The 14,560-nt window shown below is 36.5% G+C and overlaps 1 protein-coding gene across 27 annotated transcripts in view; it reads right to left on the reverse strand.

Annotated features, from left to right (window-relative positions):
* Positions 1-14,560, reverse strand: part of DTNB (dystrobrevin beta) — a 339,638-nt gene that overhangs the window by 306,964 nt on the left and 18,114 nt on the right. For all 27 annotated transcript variants that reach the window (XM_072633900.1, XM_072633909.1, XM_072633915.1 and 24 more), the window contains exon 2: positions 5,416-5,483. In XM_072633900.1, coding sequence (XP_072490001.1) covers positions 5,416-5,482 — 67 coding nt within the window. In that variant the 5' untranslated portion in view covers position 5,483. The remainder of the gene's footprint in view (positions 1-5,415; positions 5,484-14,560) is intronic.

Raw genomic sequence — 14,560 nt, forward strand, 5'->3', positions numbered from 1 at the left:
CCACCTGGTCACAGTGTATGATCTATGAGATATAGTGCTATGATCTTCTTGCTAATATTTTATTTAAAATTTTTACCATGAACATTCATTAGGGAAATTGCCTATAATTTTCTTTCTTTGTTTTTGTTCCCCCTGGTTTAGGTATCAAAACTATATTTGTATCATAGAAGGAATTAGGACTCCTTTACGTATTTTTCCAAACAGTTGATATTTGCATCATAAAAATAATTTAGTAGGACTTCTTTTTTTTAACCTATTTTTCAAATAGTTTATATAGTATATGGATTAATTGTTCCTTAAATATTTGACAGAATTCACTTGCAAATCCATCTGGTCCTGGAAATTTTTTCTTAGGGAGCTTAATGATGATTTGTTCCATTTCTTTTTCTAAAACAAGATTATTTAAATAGTCTATTTCTCCTCCTGTTAATCTGGGAGATTTATATCTTTGTAAATATTCATTCATTTCACCTACACTGGCACATAATTTGCAAAGTAACTTAACTGCTTTAATTTCATCTTCATTCATTTGGTAAGCTGATTTTATTCTATTTTAAAAATCAAACTAACAAATAACTTATCCACTTGATTGTTTTTTTTTTTATAAAATCAGTTCCAGTTCCTAATTTTATTTTTAGTTCAATGTTTGGATTTTTTTACTTTCAATTTTATTAATCTCTCCTTTGATTTTCAGGATTTCCATGTTGGTGTTTAATTTAGAATTTCAAATTTGTTCTCCTTCTAGGATTTTCAGTTACATTCCTAATTTATTGATCTGCTCTTTCTTTTATTGATGTAGGCATTTTAGAGACATAAATTTTCCCCTAACTACTGCTTCGGCTACAGCCCACAAATTTTACAATGTTGTCTCACTGTCATCATTATCTTTAATGAAATTACTGATTGCTTCTAGAATTTGTTCTTTAACCTACTCATTCTTTTGGATTAGATTATTTAGTTTCCAGTGAATTTTTAACCTATGATTCTATGGCCCTTTATTGAATATAATTTTTATTGTATTATGGTATGAAAGGGGCTCATTTAAAATTTCTCCTTCTCTGCAATTATTTGGAAGGTTTTTATGCCCTAAAGCATGGTCAATTTTTGTGAAGTGCCATGTACAGCTGAGGAAAAGGTATATTCCTTTATATTCTCATTAAATTTTCTCCAGAGGTCTATCATATATAACTTTTCTAAAATTACATTTATCTCCTTAACTACTTTCTTATTTATTTTAAGATTAGTTTTATCTAGCTCTGAGAAGGGAAAGTTAAGGTCCCCAATACTATAGCTTTAGTATCTATTTTCTCCTGTAATTCATTAAACTTTTCCTTTAAGAATTTGGATGCTATTCCATTTGGCACATGTCTAATATTGATATTACGTTATTGTCCATGGTATGGACTGAAGAAGAGGTTTTGAGGGCCATTAGGCTCCTTTCATGTGGCAAAGCACCTGGTGCTGATTCTATTTCAGCTGAGATTTACAAGGTAGAAAGACCATTGCTCACACCAAAGCTGACTGAAATTTTCCAGGTTATATGGCAAGAGGAGGTTATCCCCCAGGAGTTCAAGGATGCCTCCATTGCCCATCTCTATAAGGGTAAAGGGAATAGGTTGTCCTGTGACAATCACAGGTGGATGTCTCTCTTAGTCATTGTTGGCAAAATTCTTGCTAGAGTCCTCCTTAATAGGCTGATCCTTCACCTGGAAGATGGGCATATACCTGAGAGCCAGTGTGACTTCAGAAAGGGCCAAGGAACAGTCAATATGGTATTTGCTGCCTGACAACTCCAGGAGAAATGCCAGGAGCAGAACAGAGGTCTGTACACAATGTTTGTAGATCTGACCAAGGCCTCTGACACTGTTAGTCATGAGGGCTTATGGAAAATTATGTCAAAATTTGGTTGCCTGGAGAAGTTCATCAATATTGTACATCAATTTCATGATGGCATGTTTGCCCAGGTTCTGGATAATGGACAAAACTTTCGTGCCTTCCCAGTCATCAGTGGAGTGAAACAGGGCTGTGTGCTTGCTCCCATGTTTTTTTAGCATGATGTTTTCAGCCATGTTGACAAAAGCTTACAATGAGGATGAACACGGCATCAATGCCAACTGATGGTAAGTTCTTCAATTTGAAAAGGTTACAAGCCAAAACCAAAGTGCAGGAAGTGTTGGTACATGATTTTCTGTTTGCAGATGATTGTGCACTCAGTGCAGCCTCTGAAGCTGAGATGCAACAAAGTATGGATCAATTCTCTGCTGCCTGTGCTAATTTTGACCTAATAATTAAGACCAAAAAAACACAGGTGCTCCATCAGCCACCATCCATACTTGGAACCATCGGTTACAACAAATGGAGAAGTTTTAAATGCTGTGGATAAGTTCACTTACCTTGGCAGTGTGCTTTCCAGGGATGTACACATTGACAATGAGGTTGATGCATGTGTTGTCAGAGCCAGCTCAGTGTTTGGGAGGCTCCAAAGAAAGGTTTGGGAAAGAAGAGGTATTAGACTGACTACCAAATTGAAGGTCTACAGAGCCGTTGTGCTGACCTCATTGTTATATGCTTATGAAACAGAGACAGTCTACCAGCACCATGTCAGGAAACTGAATCGCTTCCATTTGAACTGTCTTAGGAAGATTCTGAGGATCACCTGGCAGGATAAGGTACCAGACACTGAAGTCCTTGATCAAGCTGAACTGCTAAGTATTTAAACTCTGCTTCAGAGAGCGCAACTCTCATGGGCTGGCCACATTGTTCAAATGCAAAATATACGCCTGCCAAAAAGACTATTTTTCATGGAGAGCTCACATGGAGCAGGCAATCACATGTAGGCCAGAAGAAAAGATACAAGGATACTCTCAAGGTCTCTCTCAAAAACTCTGGATTTGACTGTGCAACATGGGAGATGCTGGCACAGGACTGCTCAGCATGGCATGCCCACATAAGAAAAGGTGCTGTGCTCTTTGAGCAAAGCAGAATTGAGACAGCACAAGGTAAACGCAGGATGCACAAATTTGGGATGTCCACCTCAAATATTCATATGGACTATCTGTGCCCAACCGGTGACAGAGCATTTTGTGCTCACATTGGTCTGATCAGTCACAGTCGGATACACTGAAATTTCACTTTACAATGGTGATGTCATTTTGGTCCTCTTCAAAGATGAAGGACAACAAACAAATAAATCTTTTGGCAAAATGTAGTTTCCCTGATTAGCTCTTGTAATTGGTCTATGTTTGCCTTTGCTTTCTCTGAGATATGATCGCTATTTTTGCCTTTTTTTAAAATTTCAATCTTAAGCATAAATGATTCTGCTCAAACCCTTTATTTTAACTCTCTACATGTCTCTGTTTCAAGTTTGATTCTTGCGATAAAAAAAACATATTGTTGGAGTCTGGTTTCTAATCCATTCTGCTATCTGCTTCCATTTTAAGGATGAATTCATCCCTTTCACATTCACAGTTATGATTACTATATATTTCCCTGCATCCTACTTTCTTCTGCTTATCCTTCTCTCTCTTTTTAACCTGTCCCTCCTCTAAAATCTGTTTTTATTTTTATCACTGTCACCCTTAATCTGCCATCCCTTTTTATCAGTCTCATTCTTCCTCTTATCCTCTTCCCTCTTCTTCCTCAGAGAATAAGCTATATTTCTATGCCCAACTAATTGTGTATGTTCTTGCCTCTCTAAGCCAATTCCGATGAGAATAAGGTTCAAGCATTGTCCACCCATCTTCTCCTGTAAACACTCTTCCTTGTGCATCTCTTTTATGTGAGATAATTTTCCCCATTTTTCCTCTCCCTTCCCCCTTCTTCCACTGCATCCTTCTTTCTCCCCTATCAACTTTTTTTAGATCATCCCAACATAATCAACTCTCACTCATGCCCTTTCTCTATGTAGACTCATTCTAATGCTCTAATAATGAGAAAGTTCTTAGGCATTATATTTATCATTTTCCCACATAGGAATATTTACAGTTTAATTTTATAGAGTCTCTTATGATTTCTCATTCATATATTCTTTTTTTATGCTTCTCTTTGGTCTTACATTTGAAAGTCAAATTTTCTATTCATCTCTAGTCTTTTTACCAGGAATGCCTGAAAGTCCTAAATTTCATTAAACATCCAATTCTTCCCCTGAAGCACTGTACTCAGTTTTGCTAGGTAGTAAATTCTTGGTTATAATTCTAGCTCCCTTGCTTTCTGGAATATCATATTGCAAGCCTTTGCTCAGGCTGACTCCCATTCCTGCAATGCATCTTCACCTCTGCCTTCTAAAATCTCTAGATTCTTTTCAAAATTCAGTTCAATTCTTTTTGTGGTAGTAAAAACTGAAAGCAAAATACATGAACATGATTAGGGAATTATTAAAGAAGCTGGGATATAAGAATGTAAGAAAATACTGCTGTACTGTAAGAGGCAAAAAGTATGATGAATACAGAACATGGAAAGACTTATATGAGCTGATACAAAGTGAAATAAGCAGAGCCAAGAAGATAACATTCACAGTGACAACAATAATGTAAATGGAAAAAACCACCATAAACAACCAAAAATGAATGTAAAAAATTTGAAAATTATAAACTTCTCCCCAAAGAAGAGATACGAGACAACATTTTCTCCCCCATTTTTTGCAGAGGAAGAGATTTATGGATATGGAATATTGCATTTTTAATGCAGTTTTTTTTCAGTGTATTAGCTGGTTTTGCTGATTTCCTTTCTCTTTTTCCTCTTTTTCTTTTTCCTTTCAAAAAATTCATCCTTAAAAAGGGATGGTGCTTTTGGAGTGGGGAGAGAAAGAGGGATAAGAGGGAATTTAGGCAATGTAAAAACAAAGATATTAGTAATAATTTTTTTCTTTAAAATAGCCCAGCTCACATAACCCCTTCTAAATGAGACCTTTCCTGCTCCCTTCAGCACCCTTCAAAAATAACTAACATTTACCTTGTCTATATTTTGTATCTACTTATATGGACAGATTTTTGAACATATTGTTTCCCCCACCTTACAGAATATAAGCTCACTGAGGGTAAGGGCTATTTCATTTTTGTCTTTGTATGCTCAGCAACTAAAGAATAGTGCTTGGAGCAAAGTTGGTAATTAATGCTTGCAGTGTAATTGACTGATTGACATTAAACACCATCCATAAATATAATTCCAGTAAAAAAAAAAAAAAAGAAAAGCCATAGTTCTACAGCTAAGATAATTATGTATTAAAAATCAATTCAATATGTCTTTTAAGTATTCATAAAAACACTCTTGAAAGAACAGAAATTTAATTCTCACTTTTCTATTTTTAAAATTTTTAATTTAAAACTTTTGACTAATTAAAACCAGCAACTTATTTGGGGAAAATAAAAAGAAGTACCCACATAAATAAAATGGAACACAAAAGAACTGGGAACTTACGCATTTCCATAAACAGCTGCCTCTTCTCTGCCATGGTCTTTCTCTTGTTCCCACTTTCCTCAATCATCCTAGACACACAGAGAGACAAAATACTATATAACTTAACAATTCAACTAAATGTTTATCATACTACTCCTGTCAAGCTGAGAAACACTTGTGCACATATTAAAATTGAGTTGGTAAAAATTAAGAAGATGGAGACCTAAATTAGAAGAAAATAATCATTCGTTGTCTTTATATCAAGTCATCATTCATAGTCACTGTCATCATTGTCATCATCATCATCATCATCCAGTTTACAAGGTACATTCATATATGGCACCTCATTTAAAACTCACACAAAAGTACTACTCTGATAGTGACCCTAGATTTTCAAAGGCTGTATCAGCCTAACACATACTCTGAAAAATTCTACTAAGCCATAAAGGACTAGTATGTTGCCAGTTATCTACTGTGTCTAAAAATGCAGAATAAGACACACATTATTGGATACATCCAATATGAGAATTAGTTTCACTTGGCTATACTTACTTGTTATAAAAATTATTTTTTACTCTTTTTCTCAGTGAGGGAAAGAAGAGTAGGAGGGAGAAAAAAGAAATGCTTGATAATACTGCTTGACAGTGAAATTGCAGTGGTTAATGTACTGGGCTGAGTCAGAAAGACTTGAGTTCAAATGGAGCCTCAGACACTTACCAGTTGTGTGCCCTTGGGCAAGTCACTTAACTCTATTTGTCTCAGTTTCCTCCACTGTAAAGTAGGGCTCATAAATCCATCTGCCTCACAAGATTGTTATGAGGATCGAATAAGGTCTTTGTTAAACATTTAGTATAATACCTAGTGCTAGGTACTTAATGAATGTTTACTCTCTTCCCTCCAGTTTATCAGTAGAATTACATGAAAGAAGAAACATTAATATTCACCTTGTCACTGCACCCTAAGGACCATGGGACCTTAACATTCCATATGTGTTGGTCTCACGTTAGAATGTGAGCTCCTTGAAAGCAAGGATCATCTTATTTTTCTATTTTTATCCCTAGCACTTAGCACAATGCTTTGTACATAGCAAGAATTTAATAAAAGTTTTATTCATTCATTCTTAAATATATATCAAAATATTCATAGCAGAACTCTTTGGAGACCAACAATGGAACAAAGTGAGTATTCACTAATTCTGAAATAGTTGGGGGACAAAACTACAATATATGATTGTAACACTATATTATTTGATGTAGCATTGACAAAAATGAGGAATTTGAAGAAATGTGGAAGATTTATATTAACTGATACAAGCTAAAATAAACAGAATGAACCATACAGGACTGGAGATCAGTGTTTGCTGGTGCAGATACACCACCCAATGTCTGTACCGAGCCCCTAAAGGCTATGACTATATCTGAGTTATCCTACAAAAGGGGAAGAGCTGAAGCTTCATGAAAGGCAAGAAGCAAACAAGCACAAGAATGGGGGATGTCAGGAGCTCCAGTAGTACAATAAATTCACTGCTTCCACTACCAGTTGTGGCAACATCATGGGTATTCACAGGTCATCCAGGCAGCTTCAATCACAATATTAGGGAGAGGAAGTAATGTATAATACTGTGATTCCAATATTAGGACAGTGTTAGCCAAGCTGAGTGTATGTCAGGTAAATCAATTGAGGGGCATACACCTATTGTTTTGTGGAAACAAAACCTGATGAACTTACACCCCAATATATTGTTTCTTCCCATACCCTTTCATTTTTTTCTCTAGGGCAACGGTTTTCAATTTTGGGTCCATGAACTTGTTTTGTTAATATTTTGATAATAATATACTGATAAAACTGATTTCCTGTGTAATCTTAGGTATTTTATTTCTTACAGTATTCTGAGATGGAGGCCTTAGGTTTGTACAAGACTGCCAAAGGACTTCACGACAAAAAAAGGTTAAGAACTTCTGTTCTAGATAAAATGTGATGTGTTTGGCTTAGCATTTAAATTCCTGAACTCTTTGATTTCTATCCCATATATTGCTAGAAGCACAAGAAAATACTATAATAATCACAACAATATAAATTAAAAGATTAACAAAACAAAGTTGAATACTGACTAATGGGCAAACTAACAAAAGTACTGAAGAAGGGATAATGAAAGATATATTCTTCCTCATGGCAAAGAGGTGAATGACTGCGAGGATAGAATATTAGATAGGGTCACACATGGTTACAGTGGCTGTTTTTTCCTTGAAAATTTTTCTTTGTAATAAAGGATAGTTCAATGTGAATGAGAGGATAGGAGAAAATGACTACCCTGAAAAGACAAGAGGCATCAAGAAAATATATTTTTAAAGAAGAAAGTTATTACCAAAGTCCAGGGAAAAAGAAAAAGGAGAAGCTTACAAGTATAGACAGTTTTTTCTATGAAACTGACTGTGAAAAGATCACACAAGACATTAGCTTGAAGGATTGGTAGGATTAATTAGACAATTTTTTAAGGTGTGAGAATGTGTAAATATCAAAGAAGGATCCAAAGAGATGTATGTGTGCATATATATGTATATATAATATGTATATGTGTGAGTGTATATAAATCAAAGGCACCAAAAACTATAAACCAAAATATTTATTGAAGCACTTTTGTGTTAACAAATAATAATAAACGAAGTAGCTGCCCATCAACTAGGGAATGTTTGAACAAGCTGAGGAAGAAAACAACTATGGCATATGAATATAATGAAAAATTAATGTGATTTTAAAAATCATATGTAAGAAATTGGTACTTGGTGTAAAGTGATAGTCAAATAAAGAGAACCCAGAAAACTATCTATAATGAATAAAATAAATGAAAATAACACTAAAAGAAAGAAAGAAATGCTTATCAATTGAAAAATAATTTTCCAGTCCAAGACAACTCAGAAAGTTGGCAGAAAGGTGTGTTGCACCAGGATGAGAGCAGTGCAGGGCAGCACAGGTTGTGCCAGTACAGATCAGGCCTCAAGGTGACTGAATCAGTGGCAGTTTCCAGATCTGTCAGCGCACACATGGTAAAGGGATCGGCCAATGGATCAGAGGGAGATTTACCAGATCCCTTTGATGACACCAGGGGCAAGATTTTGTTGCACTGTCTGTTATTGTTATTGTCGCTATCCTTCATACTTGAAGAAGACCAAAATGACATCACTATGTTGAAGTTACAGTACATCCAACTATAGCTGATCAGACCAATACAAACTTAGGATGCTCTGCCACAGGTTGGGCACAAATAGTCCATGTGAACACTTGGGGTGGATTTCTAAATTTTTGCATCTCGTGTTTCTTTTGAGCTACTGCAATTCTGCTTCGCTCATAGAGCACAGTACTTTCTCTGATGAGGACACATCATGCTGGATGGTCCTGTGCCAGTGTCTCCCATGGCACACAATCAATTTCAAAGTTCTTAAGAGAGACCTTGGGAGTGTCCCTGTATCACTTTTTATGACCACTATGAAAACTCTTGCCCTATGTGAGTTCTCCATAAAATAGTTATTTTGGCAAGCATACATTTTGGATTTTGAACAATGTGGTCAGTCCATTGGAGCTGCATTCTCTGCAGCTGAGTTTGAATACTTGGCAGTTTAGCTCAAAAAAAAAGGCCCTCAGTGTTTGTTATCTTATACTGCTGGAAGATCATCAGAATCTTCCTAAGATAATTCAAATGGAAGTTATTCAGTTTCCTGGCATGGCACTGGTATACTGTCCAGGTTTCACAGGTATACAACAATGAGTTCAGCATTGAACTCACTGTCTGTAGACCTTCAGTTTGGTAATCAGTCTAATACCTCTTCTCTCCCACACTTTCCTTTAGAGCCTTGCAAACACTGAGCTAGCTCTGGCAGTGTATTGGTCAACCTCATTATCAAAGTGTACATCCCTGGAAAGTACACTGCCAAGGTAAGTGAATTTATCTACAGCATTCAAAACTTCTCCATTTGCTGCAACCAAAGGTTCCACATATGGATGTTGTGGTGCTAGCTGATGGGTCACCTATATTTTCTTGGTGTTAACTGCTGGGGCAAAATTAGCACAAACAGCAGAGAATTGATGCAGACTTTGTTGAATCTCAGCTTCAGAGGCATCACTGAGTGCACAAAAATGTGCAAATAAAAAAATCATGCACCAGCACTCTCTCCACTTTGGTGTTGACTTGCAGCCTTTTCAAGTTGAATTTCCCATCAGTGTGGTGGTTAACCTTAATGTCATGTTCATACTCATTTAAGGTGTTTGACAACATGGCTGAAAACTTGCTAAAAAGTTGGGAGTAAGCAGACTATCTTCATTCACTCCACTGGTGACTGGGAAAGCACAAGAGGATTGCCCATTATCAAGACCCCATTGTGAAATTGACATGACATACTATACTGATGAACTTCTCTTGGCAACCAAATTTTGACATAGTTTTCTATAAGTCGTCATGACTGACAGTATCAGAGGCCTTGGCCAGATCTACAAATGTTGTGTACAGACCTCTGTTCTGCACCCGGCATTTTTCCTAGAGTTGTTGGGCAACAAATATCATATCAACCATTCTTCAGCCCTTTCTGAAGTCATACTGGCTTTCAGGGAGATGACCATCTTCCAGATGAATGATCAGCCTATTAAGGAGGACTCTAGCAAGAATCTTGCTAGCAAGGATTAAGAGAGAGACACCACTCCTTTCCCTGGCCCCCCTCCATTATTACCACAGGACAATCTATTTCCTTTATCTTTATAGAGATGGACAATGGAGGCATCCTTGAACTCCTGGGGGATAATCTCCTCTTGCTATATAACCTACAAATTTCAGTCAGCTTCTGTATGAGCTATGGACTCCCACCTTGTAAATCTCAGCCAGAATAGAACCAGCACCAGGTGCTTTGCCACAGGAGAGGAGCCAAATGGCATTCAAAACCTCTTCTTCAGTTAGAAACTTGGCTAGAGAGGGGTTGACTTCAACCGGAGGTAATTGGTCAATGGCTTCAACACTGATTGATGATGGTCTGTTGAGAATACGATGGAAGAACATGGATCACATCCCTATCAGTAATCAGTGTGATTCCATCAGCACTGACTAGTTGAGATGCTCCACAGGTCTTTGCCCTCTAAATCACCTTCAGGGCATCATAAGAATACTTTGGACTGTTACTATCAGAAGAAAGTTGAATGTATCTGGCTTCTTACTGAGTCAAGTATCCTGCATCTAAGCTTCACTTGTACTTTACTTTTGACAGAATGAAATGCTGCCTTCTTAGAGATGGATGAACTATCTTCTAATAAACTCTATGGAGTTCACATTTTTCATTTAATAGCTTCTGAATCTCCCCATCATCTTTGTCAAACCAGTTTTGATGTTTGCAAGTGTTCTGACCCAGATAAACAAATGCAGTGCTATACACCAAGTCTCTGAAAGATGCCTGCTCCTTTTCTGCTCCACTGTTGCTAACCATGAGTAATTACCTTTGAAAACAACTATACAAAAAATATGAAGCTTGGGAGAGTGCCTCCTCCACTTGAGAAGCAGAGCCCCACTTGAGTATAGAGTTACAAGTCAAGAAATAGGCTGAAAAATAAGTAAACAACAGAAAAAAAATCCAACCACAGAAAGTTACTGTGGTGATAAGGAAGATCAAAACACACACTCGGAAGAAGATAACAAAGTCAAAATTCCTGCATCCAAAGCCTCAAGGAAAAATAAGAATTGGCCTCAGGCAATGGAAGAGCTCAAAAAAGATTTTTAAAATCAAGTAAGAGAGGTAGAGGGAAAATTGGGGAGAGAAATGAGAGTGATACAAGAAAATCATGAAAAAAAAGAGTCAATAGCTTGGTAAAGGAGTTCACTGAACCTGAACTTTACAAAAAATACTGAAGAAAATAATTTCTTAAAAGTTAGAATTGGGCAAGTGGAAGCTAATGACCTTATTAGACATCAAGAAACAATCAGACAAAATCAAAAGAATGAAAAATAGAAGAAAATGTGAAATATTTCACTGGAAAACCAACTGACCTGGAAAATAAATCCAGGAGACATAATTTAAGAATTATTGGACTAGCTGAAAGTCAAGATAAAAAAAAAAGGAGCCTAGACATCATCTTTCAAGAAATTATTAAGGAAAACTGCCCTGATATTCTAGAACCAGAGGACAAAATAGAAATTGAAAGAAGCCACCAATTACCTCCTGAAAGAGATTCCAAAATGAAAAATCCCAGGAATATTACAGCCAAATTCCAAAGCTCCCAGACCAAGGAGAAAATACTGCAAGCAGCCAAAAAGAAACAATTCAAATATTGGGGAACCATAGTTATGATAAAACAAGACTTAGCAGTTTCTACATTAAAGAATCAGAGAGCTTGGAATATGATATTCCAGAGGGCAAAAGAGTTAGGATTATAACCAAGAATCACCTACCCAGCAAAACTAAGTATAACTCTTCAGGGCAAAAAAAAAATGTATATTCAATGAAACAAAGGACTTTCAAGCATTCCTAATAAAAAGACCAAAGCTGAATAGAACATTTGACTTTCAAATAAAAGATTCAAGAGAAGCATAAAAAGGTAAACAGAAAAGAGAAATTATAAGGATTTGATAAGGTTAAACTGTTTATATTCCTACATTGGAAAATGATATTAATAACTCCTAAAAACTTTCTCATTATTAGAGCACATGGAAGGCATATACATAGATGGAAGGAAGTGACTGATTTGTCAAAACAACAATCAATAAAACTTTTTTTAAACCATCATAAAAACCAGATAAGGACACAGAAATTACACTGGGTTCCCAAAGGCAATGCTGGAAGAAAATGAGCTGTGGAAGGCACAAAGAAGCTTTTACAATGGAGTGGTCAACTACATCAAAAGCAAGAAGACAGAAGACAGGGAATAGATCACTGAACCTGAACTTTAACGAAAATATTGATGAAGTTGCTGTGCTAGTAGGAGCAGAAAGATTATAAGGGGTTAAGAAGGCAGGGAATAGTGATTACATTCAAGGAGAAAGAGTAAGCCATTTTTACAAAAAATAGAAGTGAAAAAAGGGGGGAAAATATATTCTCAAGGTAGCTTGAGAAGGTATCAGAGGCAAAAGAAGCCTTTTTCAAAATAGTGTTTAATAATAATGCCCCTTTACCTTCCTTTCTTCCCTCCTTCACTCTTTCCTTCACTTCTTCCTTCTTTCCTTCCTTCTCTCTCTCCTCCTCTCCCTCTGACCACAGGGGGAATCATACCCTTACTTGCAAGTGCTCTGCCCAAAGGAAGATAAATTTTGATCACTGAAACCTGACAAGATATCTTGGGGTTTACAGGCTAGATTTCTTTCTCTTTTTTTTTAAGGATCTAAGGCAAATCACTCTGACTCTCATTAATTGGCCAACAGGTCCCACCCCAAGGCCTCATGTGGTCACTGTTTGGACTTAGTTGGCTCAGAGTGAGTGCAAATAGTAGTTGTTTCTGTTTTAGCCAGAAACCAAAAAGTTCTTCCTCTCCCATATTTTTTTCTTTGGACTAGGTAAAAGAGGTCATTCTTGGCCTCATTTCTTCTTACCTAACCTTAATCAGTGAATGGGTGTTGCCTCAGAGAAACTGAGACATGGGAAAGACTTTAACTTAACTTAAAAAGCCAACTGCATCCTTGGCCATCTCCAGGCATCCTGATCTACATTTTGCCACTGGACCTAAATGGCTCCAGAGGAGTGATGCTTGGTGACTTTGCAGAGCCCTGACTCATGTAAATTCAATTCACTTGCAAGGTACAACATCACCTTCCCAATGTCATGGTCCTCTTCAAGAATGAAGGACAAACCCAAATGGGTACATGATCTAGGCATAAAGACTGATACTTTAAACAAACTAGGGGAGCAAGGATGGAGGAATTTATTACCAATTTATTACCAAAAAAGAGAGAGAACATTATGAAATGAAAAATGGATAACTCTGATTACCTCAAATTGAAAAGTTTTTGCACAAACAAAATCAATGCAACCAAGATTAGGAGGGAAGCAGAAAACTAGGAAAGAATATTTACAACCAGTGTCTGTGATAATGGCCTCATTTCTAAAATATATAGAGAACTGAATCAACTTTACAAGAATATAAGCCAATCCCCATTTGACCAATGGTCAAAGAAAACAGGTAGTTTTCAGAGAAAGAAATTAAAGCTATCTATGGTTAATTGAAAAAATTCTCTAAATCACTATTGATTAGAGAGATGCAAATCAAAACAACTCTGAGGTACCACATCACACCTATCAGATTGGTTAATATGACAAAACAGGAAAATGATAAATGTTGGAGAAGATGCGGGAGAGTTGGAACACTAATTCATTGTTGGTGGACCTGTAAGCTGATCTAACCATTCTGGACAGTAATTTGGAAATATGACTAAAGGGCTATAAAAATGTGCATACCCTTTGACCCAGTAATACCGCTACTAGGGATTTATCCCAAAGAGATGATAAAAATGGGAAAGGGACCCACATGTACAAACATATTTATTAAAGCAGCAATCTCTGTGGTGGCCAAGAACTGGAAATAGAGGGGATGTCCATCAATTGGGGAATGTCTGAAGTTGTGACATATGCACGTAATGGAAAACTATTGTGCTATAAGAAATGAACAGGCCGACTTCAGAAAAGCTGGAAAGACTTATATGAAATGATGCTGAGTAAAGTGAGCAGACCCAGGAGAACATTATACACAGTGTAATGCAATTAATGTAATTAACAGTGTGCAAGGACTGTTTGATAGACTTAGTTAGCCCTTCATAGCAAAATGCCATCCATATCCATATCTGAACTATGGATTCAGAACACAGAATGAAGCAGACTATTTTCTCCTTTGTTATGTTTTGTTTTTCTCATGGTTTCTCTCATTCATTTTAATCCTTCTATGCAACATGACTAATGTGAAAATGTATTTAATAGGAATGCATGTGTAGAACCCATATATTGCATGCCATACTGGGGAGAGAAGGTGGGAGGGGGAAAAAATTGGAACTTATGGAAGTGATTATTGAAAATTGAAAACAAATTAATAAATTTGGGGAAAAAAGAAATTAAACAAAAAAATTAGTGAAGGACAAATAATAATACCCCCTGTAATTTTTGCCTAGTACAAACCTCATTTTGCAAAGCCTGTTTGACACTTCAATATCTAG

The sequence above is a fragment of the Notamacropus eugenii genome, chromosome 1 (genome assembly GCF_028372415.1).
Source record: "Notamacropus eugenii isolate mMacEug1 chromosome 1, mMacEug1.pri_v2, whole genome shotgun sequence".
NCBI lineage: Eukaryota > Metazoa > Chordata > Mammalia > Diprotodontia > Macropodidae > Notamacropus > Notamacropus eugenii.